Genomic DNA, 24,549 nt, shown 5'->3' with positions numbered 1-24,549 from the left:
CTTTACTTGTGTGCAGTTGAGATAAATGATTGTATGTTGTGGTAATCCTGGTTTCCATCAAAATTTCTGGAACAAGTATGTGAGCAGAATCAAACTTCCACGTTTTTGGACAAGCTGGCCTGCAAAATTAATTTTTGCCACCATACTCCAAATGTAACACATTCCTGTCCATTACCACACCACTATATATAAGCCTGGTTTAAGATTTTTTTCTGAAGTGTTAGCAAGATGATTCTTTGGGATACAGCTGACATTCAATAGCTTCATTTAGTCAAAAGTTCATAGATTGGCAATTGTTAGGTTCCCCCAATTTTTCTGCTGCAAAAGTGGGACCCATCCACTTGTTTTTTTCAACTTTAGTAGCAGCTTACATTCGTTAGCTTTGAAAACACAAACCAAACAAGTGCAAGGACTAGGGTTAGAAACTTAGGGGGAGGGGTGTTTAAATGAAAACATATTCTCTTTACATTTCTAGTTTGCTGAAATCCTGGGGCCACGGTTGTGGATTTTGAAGGGACCAAAAGCCAGCTCTGGTTGTGAATAGATATAAAATGTTGTCTGAGATTATTAGCTTTCAATTTTTAAATGAATTCACTTTGGCCATGCTCACGACCCTATTGTGTTCACTTTCAGCAAACATTAGAATGATTGTTTTTACTAGCATTAAAGTTGATAAAAATTAAATTTCAGTGTTTCATACATGAGTTTTCATGAAAAAAGAATGTTAGATTTGGATGCACCAGTATTTATACTACAAATGCTTGCATCCAATTATGGAACAAACAAAAAAACCCTGTAATTATCCTAATAAACTGCAATTTCTCAAATGTTAAGATTCAAATACTTGCAATGTGTAGTAAAAAAGTGTTGAAGAAAATGTCAAATAATTCTGAATGATTAGCAGCAAACTCAATGAAATTATGACCTGTTTGTGGATGTTCTGTACTCAAAGAAGTCGTCAAATTTGTGTGACAAATTATTCCTTGCAAATTGTTTGCTAAGCATTATAAGTAACTGTCCATTTTTACTAACAAATCTTATAGTGCTCTAATTCTACAAAGCTTACAGTCTTTGGCCTTGTACATATTGACCTAATTCAGGGCCACAGTTAAAATTTTAGGAAGTTACAGTGAAATTCTCAATTATAAACATCAAAAGTAGCATTTATAAGTAAAAATATTTCCTCAGATTCCAGTCTAGCTGTAACATTTGGCTACATGCCACGTCTCAGAATCTCTCCTAAAACTCCATCATTATTTCCAAACGCTTTAGTCATAAGTCTCACGCACTGACACATTGTAGATCAACTGCCAAAAGCAAGAACGTATAGGCACGGCAGAACAATTAGCTTACAGTTCTCTTTGCAAGTGTGTTTAGCTCTAAATTTTTAGGCTGGACATTATAATCCTGAATTACTTTTTTCTTACTATTTATAAAAAACAACAACAAACATATTTCTTAATAGCAAATTAAATTTGAGAACAGACTACCAGGAAACTGTTGTAGCTTAGTTTGATACTGTACTCTGCTTTAAGAACAAGTAACAATTACTTCAGGAAAACTGGTACAGAAAATGTAGAAACACTGTTCTGTAAAGTGATCACAAACAGTGCACAAATCTTTGCTGTTATATTATATCCTCTCTGTGATAAGACAAACAGGGATTACCATGTTTTCTTTTGATGCAATAACCAATACAAATACTGTCTTAACAGTACATACTGAAAAATTCTAAATCTTGCTAAGAAACTATTAGCCAAATTCACCCCTTTGTTAACACCCATCCAACCCCATGTACTTGAGGTGCGTTAGTTTTAACTGAGGGAAAAATTTGACTGCATCATTTTTTCCCTTAGTATGTCAAATAGTGAAGAATTAAAATAACGTACCAGCTCATCTCAGACAAACAAGTTACATCAAAATATAGCAATGTGTGAATCAATGACCCAAGTGAGCAATCTTTATTCATGTTGGTGAGCTCTTGCACACTCAAGAAGCCGTAATGACTTCAACAAGAGTAATAGCTGCACAATGGGGCACAGAGCTTTTAAAATTAATACTCCTTGAAGCATAATGAATTGAAATGGCTTATACACTACAAAACACAGAAAGTAAAGAAAAAGGTACTGACTTGTTCCATTTAGGTCAACCATTAAACCATCTTGTACATGATCTTGAATTAGCTGTAATGTTCTTTCAAATATTTCTCCAGCTCTTGCTTGCTCAACAGTGTAAGGATCTCTTGGGTATCGAAATAAGGCTAGCAAATCATTTGGAGAACGAGGACGACTAACAGATAATTGAAAAAATAGTAAGTGTATACACAAGTACTATAAGACTACAAATGGTTAAAAAAGTTTCTGCAACGTAAGATATCACTAGACGTGATTGACTATACCTTTGTTACTCATCCCAAAATGGAAGGCAAAAATAAATAAAAATAAATATCCACATTTAATACAAGATGACTGAAAAACATATTTAAACATGCAAATAGATTAAATTTGTATTAAAATGCATTAGATCCAACATTAAAATACCAGTAGGCTTCTGAATAAAACCAAGCTTTTTAAACATGTTGGTTCCCCCAAAATAATTGAAATAACTATTCAAAACCTATTAGCTAAATTTGTTTGTTGGGGCACTTAGTGCAGTTTTCATTTAAAAATATGGCTTTCTTGCTAAATTGCTAGAACTCCAGAAACTAACCAGATGTTAAAGTTTGATATTTAAAATCATTATATGGTCTCATCTTTCAGATGTATACTAGTACTGTAGTCACATAGGTTTATCGATTGTAGCATTTCTTTCAGCATACCCAAAATTAATTTTCACTTCCCCATAAAAAGCCCCCCAAGTATATGATACCTGTCAAACAAATGTGTACGTGTTGAATTTATAGCTCTGTCAACCGTTGCAATTGCTTCAACAATTGATGTTGCTACAAATGGATCTCCATTTCGACTGACATTAGGAACTAGAAAAACATGAAGTTGCATATTACTGCAAAAATTACTGCATGCAAAAAAGTTACTCATATAAAGCAATGTCTAGACACTACATCATTTCAGTTTTACAAAGAAAACCACATTTCCTTAAGTTTTACTTCCTCCAAATTTAAAATTACTAATCATTTGGGAACTCTATTGAAACACATTTACATCCCTGCAGAATTAAGTTTTGTTTTGTTTTTAAATGCCAGTTACAAATAAATGTTCAGTTAAAATGAAGCTACTGTAAAAATAAAACTGTGTGTGAAAAACAAAACTATTTAAGTAGCTGTTAAATAGTCTTACAATTGTTATACAAACATGACCAAAGCAAAAAAAGTGAAGTCAATATTCTAGCTCAGCTTCTGCTTGTGGTGCAGCATATAAGCACCTTAAAAGTGTTTGCAACCAAAAGCCTATCCAGCATCCACTAAAGTCTATGGAAACATTCTCATTGATTTCAATGGATATTGGATTGGGCCCCAAGCATACGGGTCTGAGTGGTTAACATGAAACACTACAGTCAAAACCCACATATTTTTAGGCTTCATTTTTAATTTTAGAACACGTATTGCTGTATTACATAAGTTCGGAGGCTTTTCCTAAAAAGCTGTTAGAGATTCCCAAGTAGGTATGGGGAATCATTCATGGTTATCATCTTGGGATCTCTCTAGGAAGCAAGAGAGACCACTTTGGGGGGCTTTAAATCTTTGTTTTATTTTCAGCATTATCTAGCCTCAGAAAAGTAGGCCAAGATCACAAGCTCAAAGATCACATACAAATCTTCATAATGCTAACAATGCAAGATCTCACGCATCCATGAGACTGCCTTTTTATGAAATGTTTAGTCAGCAACTGCTGCTGTTGAAGCGCAGCTGGGTTCATACAATCTACCCCTTAGTGCCTCTCTCCTACCCTGTGTCGGGGATCACCAGATCCAGTGGCAATACCGAAAGATTCCCCAGAAAGGTTGGTAAAGTGACACTGAGAGAAGAGGGGGGAAAAGAGGCAGGTTTTCAGTGGGTACCTGATCTCTTTGATCATTACCTACCTCACATGGTTGTTATGAGGCTTAATGTTTGTAAAGAGCTTTGAGATCTTCAAATGAAGATGCTATACAAGTGAAAAGTATTTTATTAATAATGTCACAGCACTGTAACCTTTAATTTGAGACCACAGCCAATATGCCAGAATGGGATGGGTGAATATACAAAACCAGCTTTAACTCTGCCTTTCGCTTGTTAGTTTGACATGAAAGTTTTACTTTACTGTAATATTTTTGTCCAATGTGCTTTTTAAAACACCCAGCGCACTCTTCAGAGCAAGGTTTCACTACTTTTGCATAACTGGAAGCTCAGCGTCTGACTCTATTACAGCTCTAGTAGGTGGTCTTTCTGAGAAGTGATAAACATGCTTGGAAAAATAATTTTGGGGATCTGTGATGGGGTGTGCAGCTCCCCACACCAGTCCTGCCAGAGCTGAATTAGACCAGGTGGGCCCAATCAGCTAATTAGGCTGCAAACAGTGGAGCTTTAATCTGCAGGCAGCTAATTAGAGAGAATTTCACTTGCGAGGGACAAGTGGGGTTTCTACAAAAAGACAGGAAATTGGAAGCGGAAAGGGTGGCAGGGAGAAGGTTGCAGTTACTCCCTGGGAGAAAGGAGTTGTGTTTGAGATGTTGCAGAGACAAGTTGCCTAAAGTTACTCCCTGGGGAGAGGGAGAACATAACATAAGAACAGCCATACTGGGTCAAACCGAAGGTTCATCTAGCCCAGTATCCAGTCTTCCGACAGTGGCCAATGCCAGGTGCCCCAGAGGGAATGAAGCGAACAGGTAATCATCAAGTGATCCATCCCCTATCACCCATTCCCAGCTTCTGGCAAACAGAAGCTAGGGAGTGAAGAGACTGTCAAATCCAGAGAAGTGGGGAGGGCCAGGAGGTATGGAAGCGGCTTATGGAAAGACAGTAACGTGCACGGAATGGACCTTGGCTCCTGTGTAGAGGGTCCCTGAGCTGGAACCCAGAGTAGCGGGTGTGCCCGGGTTCCCCTGCCAGCCACAGTGGGAAAGGCACTGTGAGGCAGTGAAGTGAAAGACTGCCTGAGATTACTGGAGAGCAGGAACTTTGATACACATCTAGTCTCTCTCCTCCCTCCCCCAGAAGGCTGGAGGGCTGATTCTCAAAGAGAAGGTTGTGGTTCCTAGAATGAGAGAACAGCTGCAAAGGAGAAACTGATGGGGGTGTAACTGCTGGAAGGGGCGTCAGCCTGACTGAGCTAATCCCTAGAACCGCCAGGAAGCGGCACCATCCAGCGGTGAGTAGAGCAACCCGTGACAGGATCTAAACAATGGAAGCAATGATCGGATGTCTAAACACATTTTTGCATTACTTTATTTTTGTTTTAAGTATTCGCTACCAATCGCTCACTTTTTAGACTGATATGGTAGGCAAGTTTACAATTCAAAGACCGAGTGTCTCAATGTTTTCAAAAGGGAGAGGGGGGAAAAACTTATGAGGGTCCTACAAAAGGAGCTCAAGCAACTAGGTGGGTTTTTTGTTTTGTTTTTTGATGTTTTAATCTTTAAAAAAGAGGTTCGAATTTTTCAAATATTGTTTTTTAAATTAATAAACTCTATCCCCATTGTATCCCACCTTAAATTTAATCCAGAGATTTTCAAAAGTTGCAATCTGGGGTAGGACACAATGGAGAAAGATCCCCCAGATGATAGCCTCCTCCAGAAATATCAATAAACTTGAGCCCTGTCTTTTTTGATATAAAAATAGAATTTGCACATAGCTAAGGATAGTTGACAAAACCTGAGCTCAGTTCATCAGAAATATTCAGAGGCGTGGACCTGTCTTTCTTAGGCTTTTCTAATGTACCCATCACATTAGCATCCAAATTCATTTAGTTTCTCCACAATGACTTTATCGTCTTTAAGTGCTCCTTTTTTATCTGGATTGTCCAGGGGCCCCACTGGTTGTTTAGCAGGCTTCCTGCTTCTGATGTACTTAAAAGACATTTTGTTATTACCTTTTGAGGTTTTGGGTAGCTGTTCTTCAAACTCCTTTTTGGCTTTTCTTATTACATTTTTACACTTAATTTGGCAGTGTTTATGCTCCTTTCTATTTACCTCACTAGGATTTGACTTCCACTTTTTAAAAGATGCCTTTTCATCTCTCACTACTTCTTTTACATGGTTAAGCCATGGTGACTCTTTTTTAGTTCTTTTACTTTGTTTTTTTAATTTGGGGTATACATTTAAGTTGGGCCTCTATTATGGTGTTGTCATAAATATAAAGGGAAGGGTAACAACCTTCCTGTATACAGTACTATAAAATCCCTCCTGGCCAGAGGCACAAAATCCTTTTACCTGTAAAGGGTTAAGAAGCTCAGGTAACCTAGCTGGCACCTGACCAAAAGGACCAATAAAGGGACAAGATACTTTCAAATCTGGGGAGGGGGGAGGGTTTTGTTTTGTCTGTTCTTTGTCTGTCTGTTCTGTGTGCTTGCCTGAGACAGATCAAGAAAGCAAGCAATCCAACTCCATTAGGATTAGTAAGTACTAGCAAGGGAATGCGTTAGCTTACTTTTATTTTGGCTTGTTATTTTCTCTGTGCTGAAAGGGAGGTGTATTCCTGGTTTTCTTTTTGTAACTTTAAAGTTTTGCCCAGAGGGAAATCCTCTGTGTTTTGAATCTGATTGCCCCGTGAGATTATCTTCCATTCTACTTTTACAGAGGTGCTTCTTTTAACATTTTTCTTTCTAATAAAGTTCTGTTTTTTTTTTTTTTAAATCTGATTGCATTTTTTAGTGGTCTAAAAATACCCAAGATTGGTTTGTGCTCATCTTGTTTATTTTCAAGCCTCCCCAGGAAAGGGGGTGTAGGGCTTGGGGGAATATTAGGGGAAAGTAGGAACTCCAAGTGGTCCTTTCCCTGAGTTTTGTCTAATCACTTGGTGGTAGCAGCGTTACCTAATCCAAGGTACAAGGGAGAATTTGTGCCTTGGGGAGTTTTTAACCTAAGCTGGTAGAAATAAGAAATAAGCTTAGGGGGTCTTTCATGCGGGACCCCACGTCTGTACCCTAGCTTTGAAAAGTGTCCATGCAGCTTGCAGGGATTTCACTCTAGTCACTGTACCTTGTAATTTCTGTTTAACAACCTCCTCATTTTTGCATAGTTCCCCTTTCTGAAATTAAATGCCACAGTGTTGGGCTGCTGAGGTGTTCTTCCCACCACAGGAATGTTAAATGGTATTATATCATGGTCACTATTTCCAAGTGATCCTGTTACAGTTACCTCTTGGACCAGATCCTGCGCTCCACTCAGAACTAAATCGAGAATTGCCTCTCCCCTTGTGGGTTCCTGTACCAGCTGCTCCAAGAAGCAGTCATTTAAAGTATCGAGAAATTTGTCTCTGCATTTCGTCCTGAGGTGACATGTACCCAGTCAATATGGGGATAATTGAAATCCCCCACTATTAGTGAGTTCTCTATTTTGATAGCCTCTCTAATCTCCTTAGCATTTCATCGTCACTATCACTGTCCTGGTCAGGTGGTCGATAATAGATATCTACTGTTATATTCTTATTAGAGCATGGAATTACTATCCATAGAGATTCTATGGAACATGTGGATTCATTTAAGATTTTTACTTCATTTGATTCTACATTTTCTTTCACATATAGTGCCACTCCCCACCCCCCAGCATGACCTGTTCTGTCCTTCTGATATATTTTGTACCCCGGAATGATTGTGTCCCATTGATTGTCCTCACTCCACCAGATTTCTGTGATGCCTATTATATCAATATCCTCCTTTAACACGAGGCACTCTAGTTCACCCATCTTATTATTTAGACTTCTAGCATTTGTTTACAAGCACTTTAAAAACTTGTCCCTGTTTATTTGTCTGCCCTTTTCTGATGTGTCAGATTCTTTTTTATGTGAATGTTTCTTGTCTGATCTGGCCCATACTTTATCCTCTTCCATCCTCTCCTCCTGACTAGGACCTAGAGAATCTCTATCAATAGACTCTCCTCTAAGAGAAGTCTCTGTCCGATCCACATGCTCCTCTGCAGCAATCGGCTTTCCTATCTCCTAGAATTGGAAGGGACCTTGAAAGGTCATCGAGTCCAGCCCCCTGCCTTCACTAGCAGGACCAAGTACTGATTTTGCCCCAGATCCCTAAGTGGCCCCCTCAAGGATTGAACTCACAACCCTGGGTTAAGCAGGCCAATGCTCAAACCACTGAGCTATCCCTCCCCCCATCTCTTAATTTAAAAACTGATCTGCAACCTTTTTACCTTTAAAAATGCCAGTGGATTTATTGTCAAGTCATTCCCAAAAGTCAGTTTGTGCATGGGAGTAGCAAGTTCAGCTAGAGCCAAAAAATATCTCAAGAGGAAACTAGTGTGGCCTCCTGCGGCCCAAAGCATTCTTTCGGACTTCAGTCATGAATATGCTCCAAGCATGCTAGGCTATGAAGTCACATAGATGCTTGAATATTAGACATTTTGGCTGACTTATTCCCCAAGGGCCAGATTTTGAATCTGTTACTCACATTGGTGAGCTATTATTCACCTGAGTAGTCTCACTGAAATCAACACAATCACTTAGGTGAGGAAGGAGTTCACAAGCTGGCCTTTGGTGTTGAAACTGCATTTTTATGCCTTTAAGGTTAAACAGTACAAATTGTATGACTTAACTCATATCTTGCTACCCATTATAATTTATAAACCTTACCATTAACACTTAGCACCATGCTAACTGAGGAGTATCCTATAGTATTCCGGGCAACACATTCATATCGACCTTCATCAGCTGTTCCAACATCACGAATGGTAAGAAATCCCTCCGGACTAACATGAAACTTTCCGCTTTCTGTTACCTGAACTCCATCCTGCAGCAAAGCACAATGCTCAGTTATTCTGAATGTATCATCTCTAGCAATTTTATTAGCATTTTAAATTGTTTTTAGATTTTGAATATTTTTTTTCTTCTAGCAGTGTGAACTTGTTCTCAGAACAGTAATAGATTATCTTTATGTCATACCAATTTTATATGCCAAGTCAATCATTTAAATTAACCCAACAGAAATCCATTAATAAATCTCAGAGAAACTTTTTTTTATAGTTTAGATAACAAAATTTACCAAGAAAAAGCAGCATAACTTACAGTACTGCACCATTCTACTGAGACAGGATGGTTTGCATGCAGAACAGTATACGGAATGTATTTATTATGCCTATGAACTTAAAAAAGCAATACAAAATATCCTCACAGTTGTGTGCCCTTTCCATATAAAATGCAGGCCCAACAAATACTAAAACAACACCCTGTGGGGCCATATACTGTAGGGAATGGATTGAATTCACTTGAATACAAATTCTCATTCATATTCACTTGAATACAACCTCCTGTAACTGAATGCTTTGGCAAAATGCTAATTATCCTCAGAGGAGGGAGAACAGAAACACTGCCATTCAAACTCCTTTCCCACCTCTAATACTGGGAAAAGAGGAAATCCTAGTCCCCACTCGTGGCAGAGGTACCCAGTAGCCCCTCTGCTGGCACTCAGCCCTGCAGCCTGATCTCAGTACCCCACCCATTCCACGGGGAAGGAGAGGAATATTGCCAATAATTCAGCAGGAAGGTGGAGTTCAGTACCCTCTCCACAGGGCCATGAGCCGTAGCTCTGAAAACATTTCCCTGTGTTCTGTGCCTTCTCAGTACGTTATTGTTGCCTCTCAGCTAAGCAGTGGTTGACCTTAGGGCCTTGCTGCAGGTCAGTTTCCATTATTGGAGAGAAACTGATGTCAAGTGCACTATCATTTGTTTATTTCCACTATGTACTGTTCTCATCTGCACTGTGTAGGCGAGTTCTGTTATTTTTCAACCACAACAGACTCCAGAGATGCCTACCACATATTTGAAACTCCAGCTTAGACATGCTGAATAGTCACCAGGAACAGCTGCCTTCATCTCTGTCCCACAAGGTTGCCCATTCCAAAAGCCAAGGGACTATCTGCTGCAGAGTCAGTGGAGCAGAGACACAGCCTCCTCGCCTGGGCAGCTCTGCGCTTGCAGAATGAGTGGGGGCAGTGGCATGTAACCAAATGTGCCCCCCCATGCTTCGCCTCTGTTTGGAGGGGAGAAATCCCCCCCCCCCCCAATGCACCCATGGTCGCCCCCAATAACCCCTCCCAGTGTGGCTTCCTTTGCTTCCCTGCCATTTTCTGCAGGGAAACACAGGAAATCTGCGGGGGGAGAGGAAGGAGAGGAGGTGCGTGCCATTTTCTGCGGGTGCGCAGTCCCGCAGAATCCCCCCAGGAGTATATTGTGTACTTTATTGTAGGCACTAAATTTCAGAAATCTCAGTGGTCATTGTAGATTAGCTCCAGGGTTTTCAGATGTGCAATCCAGTGTACTCCGGAACTTAAAAATCATGGAAGACTCAGATTGCAGTTGAGTGTGAATACAGCAATAGTGGCAGGATTCAGCAGAGGTTTTATTTTTTTAATAAAGTAAAGGCTACTGGGCTTCTCAACCACCAGAAAGGGGTAGGGAGCAAGGCATAGTGGTGATGAGGACTCACTGTCTCTTGCCAAAATGAGATGGGAGAGCAGATACTGTTCCCTGCAGGACATACAATGAACATTAAGCTAAAATAGTCAATCAAATTTTGAATAATTTATTTTTATTTAAAAATGTATGGAAGTGCTTATTGCAAGAGATCAAGAAAAAAAAATACAAAACAAAATAATTAAAAAATTAGAAGCCAACCAACCCAGATACACAATCATCATATGAAACATAGGTGGCAAAAGGCAAACCCATTAACCATCGGGAAAGTCAACTACCAAAAGAAATCAATTAATCACTGATAGAAAGAATGGGAATAAAACAAGGTTAGCAGATGCAACTAAAAAACAAAAACCAGAACCACACAAACCCAAGAAAGGAAGGAGGCCAAAGAACTGTCGAGAATAAGGCCATCAAAGTGCAGTGAGTCCTAATTGAAAGTGATATTCATCTAATCCACATGTTATGTATCTGCAGTCATTTACAAAAACCATGCTTTTGAAAGTTGGGGCATATGGGGAGACTTGTTATGCAATAATTAAAGTAGTATTATAGTGGTATGAGAATCAAGGAAATTCAAGATTCATACTGGCGCTTTATTCTTAACTCATGTAATTGGACACTAGTACAGTGTAGCACGCTATACATGATCACCCACTGTTGTCAGATTCTTGCAATGGTTAAGACTACAGTGGAAATGGAAGACTGAGTGGGAGGCCTGCCTGACTTTTCTTGTTTTCATTTGTTTAGGTTAATATCATCTCTTTGTGAGATTTTTTCATTACGATACTCTCATTTACAGAAAATATTTTTCAAGATCTTTGTCAAAGAAGCACAAATAGAAAGGTACAATTCAACAACTTCACCATGAGCCACCAACCACTCTCCTGGTTGAAGTTACAGTACTGTCTAGGGCCTCCACAATGCCAGCAAAACATCTGCAAGCAGTCCTTATCCTATCCTTGATATAGACTTGTAATTTCCAGAGCTACACAAAACTGAAATAGAAAAGCCTTTGCAATACCTTTGAACATCCTTTTTCAAATCTGGAATGTGAATTTTAGGCACAATTCCTGTATTAGAGGTGCTCCACAGGCCTCATTTATTCCTAAAACTTAGATCAACCTAGGTATATCGCTCAGGGATGTGAAAAATTTCACACCCTGTGCAATGTACTTAGGTCACCCTACCCACCATTGTAGATGCAGCTACGTTGATGGAATTCTTCCATCAACCTAGCTATCGCCTCTTGGAGAGACTGATTACCTACATCAATGAAAAAACCCTTCTGTCATTGTAAGAAGCATCTACACTACAGTACTTCAGTGGAACAGCCACTGTGCAATAGCTGTGCCACTGTAGCGTAGACAAATTCTCAGGTTAAGTACCTACACTCTGAACACCCTTGGCAGCACAGATGCCTGAGCTGCTGATGTCATTTGAGGTTAGACACAGAACAAGCAACAATCAGCCACAGCACACCTAATAAAGCCTGATTTAACTGTGGTGAAATCTGAAAAAGTCACTGCATTCTAAAGCAATCTAACAAAGATTTATTACCTTATTCCATGTTATTACTGGCTCAGGCTCTCCTTGAGAACTGCATGGAATCTGAACGTTTGTGCCAACTTCTACTGTCATATCACTCGGAACGTTAGCAAACACAGGGGTAACTAAAACGATGTTACATGGACACAATAAAAAATGTGAAAGTATTTTAAGTTTATACAATAAAGAAAATTACAAAGGCATAGCTCAAAATCACATACAACAACTTAGCTGAACGAATGCAGTAAGAGCTGCACATACAACAGTTGAGTCTTTATTATGGCACTAAAAACAGGAAAACTTTTTCAAGTAAACTACTCATCCTATTATTTGTACACAAAAAGCTCAGAATAAGGATTATAGGTGGGGCTCATACCACCACCTATTCCCCCAACACTTCCCATTATAAGAACCTCTTTTCAGTTGCTTGTTACTTTGCCAAACTTTAACCACTGGGCTGAAATTTTCCATTTTCTTCAGGCTGAATTTTTTTTTAGAAAATTTTAGGCAGAATAGTGCAGCCACTTCCAAGCATGAAGCTATGTAAAAATATGTTGTTTCGCCTATGTTAAAATGCTTATTGTCCCTGGAGATCTTTTTTGAATCTTTCTAGTGCCATGCTTTGGAGCAGGCACTTGAAATCTGACAGAGGTATGTATGGCCTTTCTGTGAGGGATGTGCTTTTCCTGGCCAATCTGACCAAATTTTTTAAAGTTGGCAGACTTATTAAAAAAATTTGCAGTTCATAAATGCTCTGTTAAGACTAGGACTTGCTGGGCTATAAGACTGGGCCTGGGTTGAGAAGCCTGAAGAGTGGAGACTGGGACTGGCTAAGTCTGGAGAATGGGACTGAGATGAGAAATCAGGAGAAAGACAGAATTGGGACAGGTTGGAGGGGACAGGGGACAAAGGGTCATGGTTGGGGGAAATGGGCAGAGGAGTCTGTGCCCTCCCATCCAGACACTGAAATGTCAAACGTGCTGAGAACTGGAGACAATGGGAGCTGTGCTTTTGACATATAAAGTGGTATGTAATGCTAAGTAAAAAAAATCAGGTACCAGGTGTCTCAAACTGGCACCCAAAACTAATGGATACTTTTGACCTACATCTCTGTGTGCCCCTGTTCCCCCATGTGCAAAATGGGGATAATAGTATTCCCTCATCTCACAGAGATGTTGCGAAAATAAATTCATTAATATTTGTGAAGCCCTCAGATACTATAGTGATGAGCACCACAGAACAGCTCAGGTAAAAAAGGAATAATTCTGTCTGCAGACAATTAAGGCATGGAGCAACATATTGAACAATGAGGCGAAAACAAAATTTGGAGTAACTTCTCATTAAGTGAGCACCATAAATTATAAATAAATAAAGATATCCTATCTCCTAGAACTGGAAGGGACCTTGAAAGGTCATTGAGTCCAGCCCCCTACCTTCACTAGCAGGACCAAGTACTGATTTTTGCCCCAGATCCCTAAGTGGCCCCCTCAAGGAGGGAACTCACAACCCTGGGTTTAGCAGGCCAATGCTCAAACCACTGAGCTATCCCTCTCCCCCCTCTATTCTGTTGTACAGGCAACTTTTTGGTAGCACTTTCTAACTTCTGTGTAATTGACTTTGCAACCTAAATAATATTCTTTTAACATAGTTTCTTGAATGTAATATTTTGTATAAATTCAGCAACATTTAGATTTAACTTTAATTAATGAGTTCAGTCAGTGAACATAATTTTTTAGCCCTGCAGCTTCTGTCCTTGTCCACTCTAGATTCCTGACTGGTATCAGTACTGGGTTTTTTTAGCTGAAGTCAATGGGTATTTTCCCTGAGCAACGACTGAACTCAATGAGATTAAACATGTAATTCAAAAGCATTTTCAGTTAGTAATATTACTTGAAACACTGATATGTCAACAAAGAGGATCAAGTACAAAACACAAACTAAAATGTTCCCACTTAATCCTTAGAGGCAGATTATGAAAAAAGAAAAATGGGAAAGGGACAACATTCTTCATGTTGTTTGATTTTCTGTTTCAGGAAGACACTGAATACTATGGGAAGACCATCTTTCCTTTGCTCTGGGAACAGAAAATTTTGGGGTTCTGGCCACCAACACATCATGAAAAAAACCATAGCCTAATTAGTTACACATGTACTGCAGTCTTATGGGAAACACACGCAGAAGAAAGGCAAAATTTTCACAACACAAAAATACCCCACAAAATCTGAGAAAACAGTCATCCAAAGAGTAAACCTCCCTCCACAAAAAAATAAATCAGAAAAATGTCTCAAAGAGAGCAGCATTTTCTTCAAACAAAAGTACTCTGACATAAATACTGGTCAGCTTCTGACCTTTTCATTTATTAAGCAAACAGTAAGGAAAACCGGAAGCTAAAAATACACGTCGTCAGAATTTATGAGAATGAGCAGCAAAGTTTCCAACTGACAAAAAAAAAATCCTATTGTGTTAGGCTCTGAGCCATCAAAGCACATATACACATGCATAACTATAAGCATGTGAGCTTTCCTGTTGACTTCAGTCAAGATCACAGTCCTATTGAGCTAGATGTTGAACAAACAGAGACAACCGAGTTCCTTATCTTTGCTACCCATTGAATGATGGGACTACTCACATGTCCATAGTTAAGCATGTATGTAAGGGATTTGCTGGACTAGGTTCTAAGCTAAAACAATGAGGAGTCCGGTGGCACCTTAAAAACTAACAGATCTATTTGGGCATAAGCTTTCGTGGGTAAAAAACCCACTTCTTCAGATGCATGGAGTGAAAATTACAGATGCAGGCATAAATATACTGACAAATGAAGAGAAGGGAGTTACCTTACAAGTGGAGAACCAGTGTTGACAGGGCCCCACAGTATGCCAACATTTTTATGGCTGACTTAGAACAATGCTTCCTCAGCTCTCATCCCCTAGCGCCCTTCCTCTACCTCCGTTACATTGATGACATCTTCATCATATGAATGAATGGGAAGAAGGCTCTTGAAGAATTCCACCTGGATTTCAACAATTTCCACCCCAACATCAACCTCAGCCTGGACCAGTCCACACAAGAGATCCACTTCCTGGACACTACAGTGTAAATAAGTGATGGTCACATAACCACCACCCTATAGAGGAAACCTACTGACCGCTTTACTTACCTACATCCTTCCAACTTCCATCCAGGACACATCACACGATCCACTGTCTACAGCCAAGCCCTAAAATACAACCTAATTTGCTCCAATCCCTCAGACAGAGAATAACACCTAAACCATCTTTAGCAAGCATTCTTAAAACTACAATACCCACTGTGACGAAATGGGACTGTTCTTAATGTTTTCTTTGAATACTACGTGGGTGCTCGTGACGCAGCAGGGAGAGGGGAGTATTGACCTGGGAAGGTTGCAGGGGAGTTTTGCTGGGACTGTCTGCATAGGAGATGGGAGACTTTCCTTGAGGCCAGATACCTGAGCATGTAACATGAGAACCAGGAGGGGGGGTTGGAGCCAGGTGACACCTTTGCCTGGGAAACTGGACAAAGGCTGAGGGAGGAGCCGGGGGGAAGCTGGGTGAGACAGCTGGAGGGAGTTTCAGTTTGGAGCTGGCTGGGAAAATGGAGGGGAGCCCAGATGGGGCTCTGGCCTCCCTGGGGCCCCCCGAGATGGACCTGACTGAGGGGGTCCTGTTGTCTGTACCTGCAAGACCTGTCTTGGACTGTGTTCCTGTAGTCTAAATAAACCTTCTGTTTTACTGGCTGGCTGAAAGTCATGGTGAATCGCAGGAAGCCGGGGGTGCAGGGCCTTGTCTCCCCCAAACTCCGTGACACCCACCTGGGGAAGTGAGGAAACAGATTGACAGAGCGAGATGAGTACCTAGAAGTCACCCAGACTGCTGTCCTACAGGACAGGCCCAACAAGAAAAACAACAGAAAACCACTGGCCATCACATACAGCCCTCAGCTAAAACCTCTCCAGAACATCATCAAGGATCTACAACCTATCCTGGAAAACAATCCCTCACTCTCACAGACTTTGGGAGGCAGGCCAGTCCTCGCTTACAGACAGCCCCCAAACCTGAAGCAAATACTCACCAGCAACTACACACCACACCACAGAAACACTAACCCAGGAACCAATCCCTGTAACAAACCCTGTTGCCTATTCTGTCCCCATATCTACTCTAGCAACACCATCAGAGGACCCAACCACATGAGTCACACCACCAGGGGCTCATTCACCTCCACATGTACTAATGTGATATATGCCATCATGTGCCAGCAATGCCCCATAACCATGTACATTGGCCAAACCGAACAGTCTCTACGTAAAAGAATGAATGGATACAAATCAGACATCGGGAATGGTAACATACAAAAGCCAGTACGAGGATACTTCAATCTCCCTGGACATTCTATAACAGATTTAAAAGTAGCCATCCTTTGACAAAAAAACTTCAAAAACAGACTTCAAAGAGAAACTGCAGAGCTACAATTCATTTGTAAACTTAACACCATTAATTTGGCCTTGAATAGGGACAGGGAGTGGCCGGCTCACTACAAAAGCAATTTTCCCTCTCTTGGTATTGACACCTCCTCATCAATACCATTGGGAGTGGACCACATCCACCCTGATTGAATTGGCCCTGTCAACACTGGTTCTCCACTTGTAAGGTAACTCCCTTCTCTTCATGTGTCAGTATATTTATGCCTGCATCTGTAATTTTTACTCTATGCATCTGAAGAAGTGGGTTTTTTACCCACAAAAGCTTATACCCAAATAAATCTGTTAGTCTTTAAGGTGCCACCGGACTCCTCATTGTTTTTGTGGACACAGACTAACATGTCTACCCCTCTGATACTCATAAATATTAACTCCAACTTTCAAACATGGTTTACAAGAGGAAAATAATAAGTCAAGCATTCCAATGAGTATTTTAACATAAGTCTAAGACCCATATTTATAAAGGTGCTTAATTGCCTAACTTCCCTTGATACTCCCTCAATAGCTGTTAAAATCTGGCCCTAAATGTACTTTTTCTAAACAGGTGCAAATATGGATATAGTGAACATACCTCTAGGTTGTACTGTTAACTGTACAGCTGTTCTTTGAGATCCTACAATGTTGACGGCTTGACATTCATATTGGCCTTGGTCATGTAGAGCAACTCTGGAAATCCTCAGTGTTCCAGATGATAACACTAGATGTCGTCTATCTACAGAGAGTTGGCTCCCTGAAATACAGCATTTGTTATTTACTAATTACAGCCATGTAAAATAAAATACTATCTATATTTCAGAGACAACCCAGAGCCATTTAGTATTTGATAAAGCCTATACAATTTTTTTAAATAAAAAAGTAGCGGTTTCACAAAACAAATTATTTAGAAAAAATGTTTTGAAACTACTACCTACTCTCCAGAACACACACTGTGGCATGGTCTACACTAGGAAATTAGGTCGGTATAACTACATCGCTCAGGAGTGTAAAAAATCCACAACCCTGAACAATGCAGTAAAGTTGACCCAACCCCTGGTATAGACAGTGCTAGGTCAATTGAAGAATTCGTCCATCAACCTAACTACCGCCTCTCAGAGAGGTGAGTACCTAAGCTGATGGGAGAACCTCTCCCATCAGCATAGGTAGCATCTTTACTGAAGCACTATAGCAGCACAGCTGCAGCGATGCCACTGTAGTGATTTCTGTGGAGACAAGCCCTCAGGTCCCTGACCTCTTCCACATCTACTTTTTACAGCAGAAAACAGAGAAAAGCAGGATATTCACACCCAAGAAGCATCAAGTCAACAAATCACTATAGGAAGTATGCAAATGGAGAGCATTGTTACTTTCATGTCATCACGTAGGAAGAAAATTCACCATTCATCTCTTCTCTCCATCTCACCCACCTATCAGAAAAAAGTGTACAGCCCTGCTGAACCGGATATACCAACGTAAAAGGAATTAAACAAAATGCACAAAAATAAGGCTGAGTACCAGTCTTGTCCACCCACCCCTGCTACCTTTCCACCATTCTCTATTTTTCTTCATCTGCGGCCACTGTACATAACATTTGTTTGGAGCCACCTTAAGAAGTGGAGGAGAGGGAAAATCCATAGATACTGTTAGTTCCTCAATGATCAAGTTCTTACTAGAACTCTGCTTTATCTGCCACCACTTGCAACCTCCTGTGAGTTGCTTTTCCTGCTATAGCCTCACCCTACCACTATGCTGGTACATGTAGTAGATCAGGGGTAGGCAACCTATGGCACGCATGCCAGAGGCGGCACGCGAGCTGATTTTCAGTGGCGCTCACACTGCCCAGGTCCTAGCCACCGGTCCGAGGGGCTCTGCATTTTAATTTAATTTTACATGAAGCTTCTTAAACATTTTAAAAACCTTATTTACTTTACATACAACAATAGTTTAGTTATATATTATAGACTTATAGAAAGAGACCTTCTAAAAATGTTAAAATGTATTACTGGCACGCAAAACCTTAAATTAGAGTGAATAAATGAAGACTCGGCATACCACTTCTGAAAGGTTGCCGACCCCTGTAGAAGATCTACTTACTGATCTTATGTACACTATCATTTCTATCACCCTTGAATTTGGCCTAGCATCTTTACAGTACCATTCCTGAAATGTAGTCCACCAGAGTGGACCCCTGTGCCCAGGCCAAGTCATATTACCTCCAGTTTGAACCTCCATTTGGTCATTTATTTTGTCAAAGTCTCTATGCAGTGGAACAGGTGCCAGTGCTAGTGGATTATAGCTCAGGATCAGTGCCGAAGTCTTTCATCTACTCCACATGAATGGAAAGAATATTTCTTGTACAAACATTTTACAGATGGCAGTTAAAGATGATCACATTATATGTTTAATCTACTTAGATTTATAACTACTAAGTGTTTTACATTAACTGACCAACTTGATATCTTCCATCAGAGCCAAAGAAGTTTTTAAGGCAATTGTATAGCACACACATACACATTTTCTGCTATCTCATAAGTGATTCTAAAAGGGATGTAATATTTTCAAGGTTTAAAAGTAAAACCTCTAATCAACTTCTTACCTCCTTTAGTCCAGGCAATAACGGGCTGTGGATAGCCTTGTGCTTCACAAGGGAAATCGACAGTGTGGCCCTCAATCACTATTCTGTCTTGAGGAGTGACAGTAAACTGAGGTACAGCTACAGGAGGGAGAAGAGAACACGTTAAACAACAATTGAAAGATGTTCCATTGGCTGATATTACTTATTTTCTATGTGACTTGCACAGTTCTGTGGGGAAAGGGATCCTGCTAGCTCTTTTAGATTGTAAGCTCTTTGGGGCATGAATTGTCTCTTACATATATGGACAGAGCCTAGCACAATGGGGCCCTGATCTCAGTTGGGATCTCTAGGCATTACTATAATACAAATAAATAATAAATCATAATCATAATAATAGATCCAAAATATGATGTACCTTAAGACTGGTATAATCAAGTAGAGAATGTTCTCTGGATTCAAAATATCTTGCTTTCTTTCTTTCTTTAAAAAAATCCTCAACTAAATTATGAAGAAAACACAACGTGATCACAACCAGCCTGAGCTGCTCTTTTCTTGTAACACACACACAGTGCCTTTATACAAAAGAAAACCAATGAACGAAGTATAGGCCAGCTTCTGCAGTAACATTGTAGCATTACCAATGAGAGCGGGCATTTGTTCAGTTCTCAAAATACATCCACCAGTTAGCTGATGGAAAAGTGGAACTAAACACATAAGGGCAATTTGTTTTCTATAATTTGAAAAATAATTATGTATTGGTTGACATGGTTCTTGCTCTAAGGAGTTTACAATCTAAAAGAAAAAAAACAGTGGGAAAATCCCAAAACTGATGAGGAAAGAACAAATTTAAATTTTTAAAAGATATTGGAAACCTATGGAAAAATATAACTGCTAGTATCACTTTCAGTTTTAAAGACTAGAGAGCAATAGCCTATGTATAAAAGCCTATGTATGCATATAGTGTTCCTGAAAATATTTTATATTCTAGGCTATTGGCAAATTACGCTGAAAATAAAGTTACTCTGATTACATAATTTGTACTACTATAATTGCCAGTTCAGAAAAGCTGTACAAATGATCTGGGGGCTGGAGGGATTGCTAGCTTCCATGCAGCAAATCAGTCAAAGGAAAAATGATTAGGAAAGATGGGTGACACAGAACCATACTCAGAACTCCACGTCCAGTAGTACATGCGTACATCTTAATCTTTAGACAAGCCAGGTGCTGCAGAAAACATTTGGGCCCCACACAAACTGGGCACTGACAGTGTGTATAGATGTGATTATATAAACAGACCAGCAGACAAAATCTTGAACAGCAGACATTTCAAAACATGAATGAGGATATAAACATTTGTGTATAATTCTTCCAAAGTTTTATTTTTAGATTAAGGGCCTGAGATTCTGCTCTCGCTGAAGTCAATGGCAAAATCCCATTGACTATATTAGGAGAGGGAACAGGGTACACAATTAAAATAATGCACTTATGGTTTAATTCATTTCTAGCTATTTAGAAAACAAAATAGAAATAAGTTTCCTTTGAATTAATTTGTAGTTTTGAAAAATATAAGGTCTTTCCTTGTTTAATATTACTTACCTTGCACTATGATGTAAGCAGTTGCATGGATATTATCTATACTGTTGGTTGCAAAACAGGTATACTCGCCACTATCTTCCTGGTTCACATTTTGTATGTAAAGGCCTCCTGAAGGAGTTATTGTGATGCGAGGATCATTTGGTAAGGGGGTTCTGTCGCCTTTTGTCCATGTGATCTGCGGTTGGGGGTGGCCGGTTGCACTGCATTCCAAAGTAACACTTTCTCCAACTAATACTTCTGTATTTTGTGGGTGGATCACAAAACTTGGCCTGGCTGTCAGTAGAGAACCATGCTTAAATGTGGCTTTCATCCATTTCCAGACCTTTATAAACATCAACAGGCTAGAAGAAAAACCCTTATAAAATTGTGTTGAAGGAATTTATGAAAAAAATATCAGAGCACAAAGCACACTTTAGATAATCTGTTGCTGTTTAAAAGGTTCTTTTCACCAAGAACGAAAGTGATACAGAGAAAACAAACTGACTTTAGACAAAGTGCTGTTTAATGCACAAAATGGGAGAAAAAAAGATAAAAATATTTTTTTAAATAACTTCTTTCAATTATAGCAATCATAAGTGTAACCTGTGACTAAAGTAGGTACAACATTTTCAGGAATGTAATTTTTAAGTTGCTGGTGTCCCTTTAAACGTATATAATACACCTCCAGAAAACAATTCTATGGGTGAAGTTAGTGGTCATATATGAAACACAGCTGAGCGGCGAACAGCAGAGGCTAACAGAGGGAGTTTGCCTGGGAGCTGTCCGAGAGGAGGTACGCTAAGTGCTGCATTAGGGGGGCTGTGTTGGTGAGTATCTGAGGCCTGGTCTACACTACGACTTTAATTCGGATTTAGCTGCTTTAATTCGAATTAACGCTTGACCCGTCCACACAACGAAGCCATTTAATTCGAATTAAAGAGCCCTTTAATTCGATTTCTGTACTCCTCCTCGACGAGAGGAGTAGCGTCAAAATCGGTATTGTTAATCCGAATTAAGGTTAGTGTGGCCGCAATTCGATGTTATTGGCAATTCAATGTTATTGGCTACCCACAATGCAACGCTCTGGAAATCGATGCTACTATGATAGCTTGGACGCACACCACCGAATTAATGGTGCCTAGTGTGGCCGAATACATTCGAATTTATAAAATCAGTTTCCTAAATTCGAATTATATAAATTCGGATTAATCCCGTAGTGTAGACATACCCTGAGTGTCTGTTGCTGGGACAGTTTGTCAGTTTGACCGTGTGCTTGATTGCTTGCTTGTTTGTTTGTTTGAAAAGTGTGAATTGGGAGTGCTTTGTTCCAGGTGGGCCTTGAGTGGGCCTGACTGGTATATAAGGGCAGTCAGCAGCGAACCAACTGAGCGGCGAACAGCAGAGGCTAACAGAGGGAGTTTGCCTGGGAGTTTGCCTGGGGAGAGCTCACTGAAGCTTTCATCTGCAGGTTTCTCTGAGTAGTTCTTGCAACAGCTGAGGAAGCTCTTAAGAGGAAGGTGATATGGAAGGTGAGCGATCAGCTGTTGTAACCTGCACAGGTTGTGCCATGTTTGTCTTTCTTCCACAGGACAGAAGCGACTTTGTCTGTACAAAGTGCAGGCTGGTCTCCATATTGGAAGAGAAGGTTCGAGGTCTGGAGAAACGAGTATCGACTCTGCGTTGCATAAGGGACAATGAAGATTTCCTGGACAGACGTCAGGAGATGCTTCTATGGCCACAATGTTCTGAAGATTCAGAGCAGGCGCAGCAGGGACAGACGGATGATGAAGAAGTTTGGCAGCATGTGACCTCCAGAAGGAGAAAGAGGAGCGTCCATGTACCAGCAATGGAGATACAGGTGAGCAATCGTTTCCATGTTCTCTCTACAGGTACTAATGCAGAGAGTGGAGTAGATGACCCATCTGAGGGAAGGGAGCAGAAGGAGACTCCACCGATTGGAAGGCAAAAGATGCACTGTCCTAGGGATGGGGGTTCCACGACCACCACTCCCAAGAGGAGGAGGAGGGTGGTGGTGGTCGGGGACTCCCTCCTCAGGGGGACTGAGTCATCTATCTGCCGCCCCGACCGGGAAAACCGAGAGGTCTGCTGCTTGCCAGGAGCTAGGATACACGATGTGACGGAGAGACTGCTGAGACTCATCAAGACCTTGGATCGCTACCCCTTCCTGCTTCTCCACGTGGGCACCAATGATACTGCCAAGAATGACCTTGAGCAGATCACTGCAGACTACGTGGCTCTGGGAAGAAGGATAAAGGAGTTGGAGGCACAAGTGGTGTTCTCGTCCATCCTCCCTGTGCAAGGAAAAGGCCTGGGTAGAGACCGTCGAATCGTGGAAGTCAACGAATGGCTACGCAGGTGGTGTCGGAGAGAAGGCTTTGGATTCTTCGACCATGGGATGGTGTTCCAAGAAGGAGGAGTGCTGGGCAGGGACGGGCTCCACTTAACGAAGAGAGGGAAGAGCATCTTCGCCAGCAGGCTGGCTAACCTAGTGAGGAGGGCTTTAAACTAGGTTCACCGGGGGAAGGAGACCAAAGCCCTGAGGTAAGTGGGGAAATGGGATCCTGGGAGGAAGCACAAGCAGGAGAGCGCAAGAGGGGAGGACTCCTGTCTCATACTGAGAAAGAGGGACGATCAATGAGTTATCTTAAGTGCCTATACACAAATGCAAGAAGCCTGGGAAACAAGCAGGGAGAACTGGAAGTCCTGGCACAGTCAGGGAACTATGATGCGATTGGAATAACAGAGACTTGGTGGGATAACTCACATGACTGGAGTACTATCATGGATAGATATAAACTGTTCAGGAAGGACAGGCAGGGCAGAAAAGGTGGGGGAGTTGCATTGTATGTAAGAGAGAAGTATGACTGCTCAGAGCTCCGGTATGAAACTGCAGAAAAACCTGAGTGTCTCTGGATAAAGTTGAGAAGTGTGAGCAACAAGGGTGATGTCGTGGTCGGAGTCTGCTATAGACCACCAGACCAGGGGGATGAGGTGGACGAGGCTTTCTTCTGGCAACTAGCAGAAGTTGCTAGATTGCAGGCCCTGGTTCTCATGGGAGACTTTAATCACCCTGATATCTGCTGGGAGAGCAATACAGCGGTGCACAGACAATCCAGGAAGTTTTTGGAAAGTGTAGGGGACAATTTCCTGGTGCAAGTGCTGGAGGAACCAACTAGGGGCAGAGCTTTTCTTGACCTGCTGCTCACAAACAGGGAAGAATTAGTAGGGGAAGCAAAAGTGGATGGGAACCTGGGAGGCAGTGACCATGAGATGATCGAGTTCAGGATCCTGACACAAGGAAGAAAGGAGAGCAGCAGAATACGGACCCTGGACTTCAGAAAAGCAGACTTTGACTCCCTCAGGGAACAGATGGGCAGGATCCCCTGGGAGAATAACATGAAGGGCAAAGGGGTCCAGGAGAGCTGGCTGTATTTTAAAGAATCCTTATTGCGGTTGCAGGAACAAACCATCCCGATGTGTAGAAAGAATAGTAAATATGGCAGGCGACCAGCTTGGCTAAACAGTGAAATCCTTGCTGATCTTAAACGCAAAAAAGAAGCTTACAAGAAGTGGAAGATTGGACAAATGACCAGGGAGGAGTATAAAAATATTGCTCAGGCATGCAGGAGTGAAATCAGGAAGGCCAAATCACACTTGGAGTTGCAGCTAGCAAGAGATGTTAAGAGTAACAAGAAGGGTTTCTTCAGGTATGTTAGCAAGAAAGTCAAGGAAAGTGTGGGACTCTTACTGAATGAGGGAGGCAACCTAGTGACTGAGGAT

At 40.9% G+C, this 24,549-nt stretch overlaps 1 protein-coding gene across 1 annotated transcript in view; it reads right to left on the bottom strand.

The window, feature by feature from the left end:
* The window catches only part of PXDN (peroxidasin), a 158,811-nt gene that overhangs the window by 45,977 nt on the left and 88,285 nt on the right, over window positions 1-24,549 (bottom strand). Inside the window, exons 10-16 of the mRNA XM_065401091.1 lie at window positions 20,770-21,042; window positions 19,195-19,311; window positions 17,194-17,352; window positions 12,137-12,249; window positions 8,738-8,894; window positions 2,869-2,977; window positions 2,132-2,289 (exon numbers count right to left, since the gene is read on the bottom strand). Of these exons, the coding sequence (XP_065257163.1) occupies window positions 2,132-2,289; window positions 2,869-2,977; window positions 8,738-8,894; window positions 12,137-12,249; window positions 17,194-17,352; window positions 19,195-19,311; window positions 20,770-21,042 (1,086 nt within the window). The remainder of the gene's footprint in view (window positions 1-2,131; window positions 2,290-2,868; window positions 2,978-8,737; window positions 8,895-12,136; window positions 12,250-17,193; window positions 17,353-19,194; window positions 19,312-20,769; window positions 21,043-24,549) is intronic.

Source organism: Emys orbicularis, chromosome 3 (assembly GCF_028017835.1).
Source record: "Emys orbicularis isolate rEmyOrb1 chromosome 3, rEmyOrb1.hap1, whole genome shotgun sequence".
Lineage (NCBI taxonomy): Eukaryota > Metazoa > Chordata > Testudines > Emydidae > Emys > Emys orbicularis.
The sequence above is the reverse complement of the archived record's forward strand: the minus strand, read 5'-3'. Positions and strand labels throughout refer to the sequence as shown.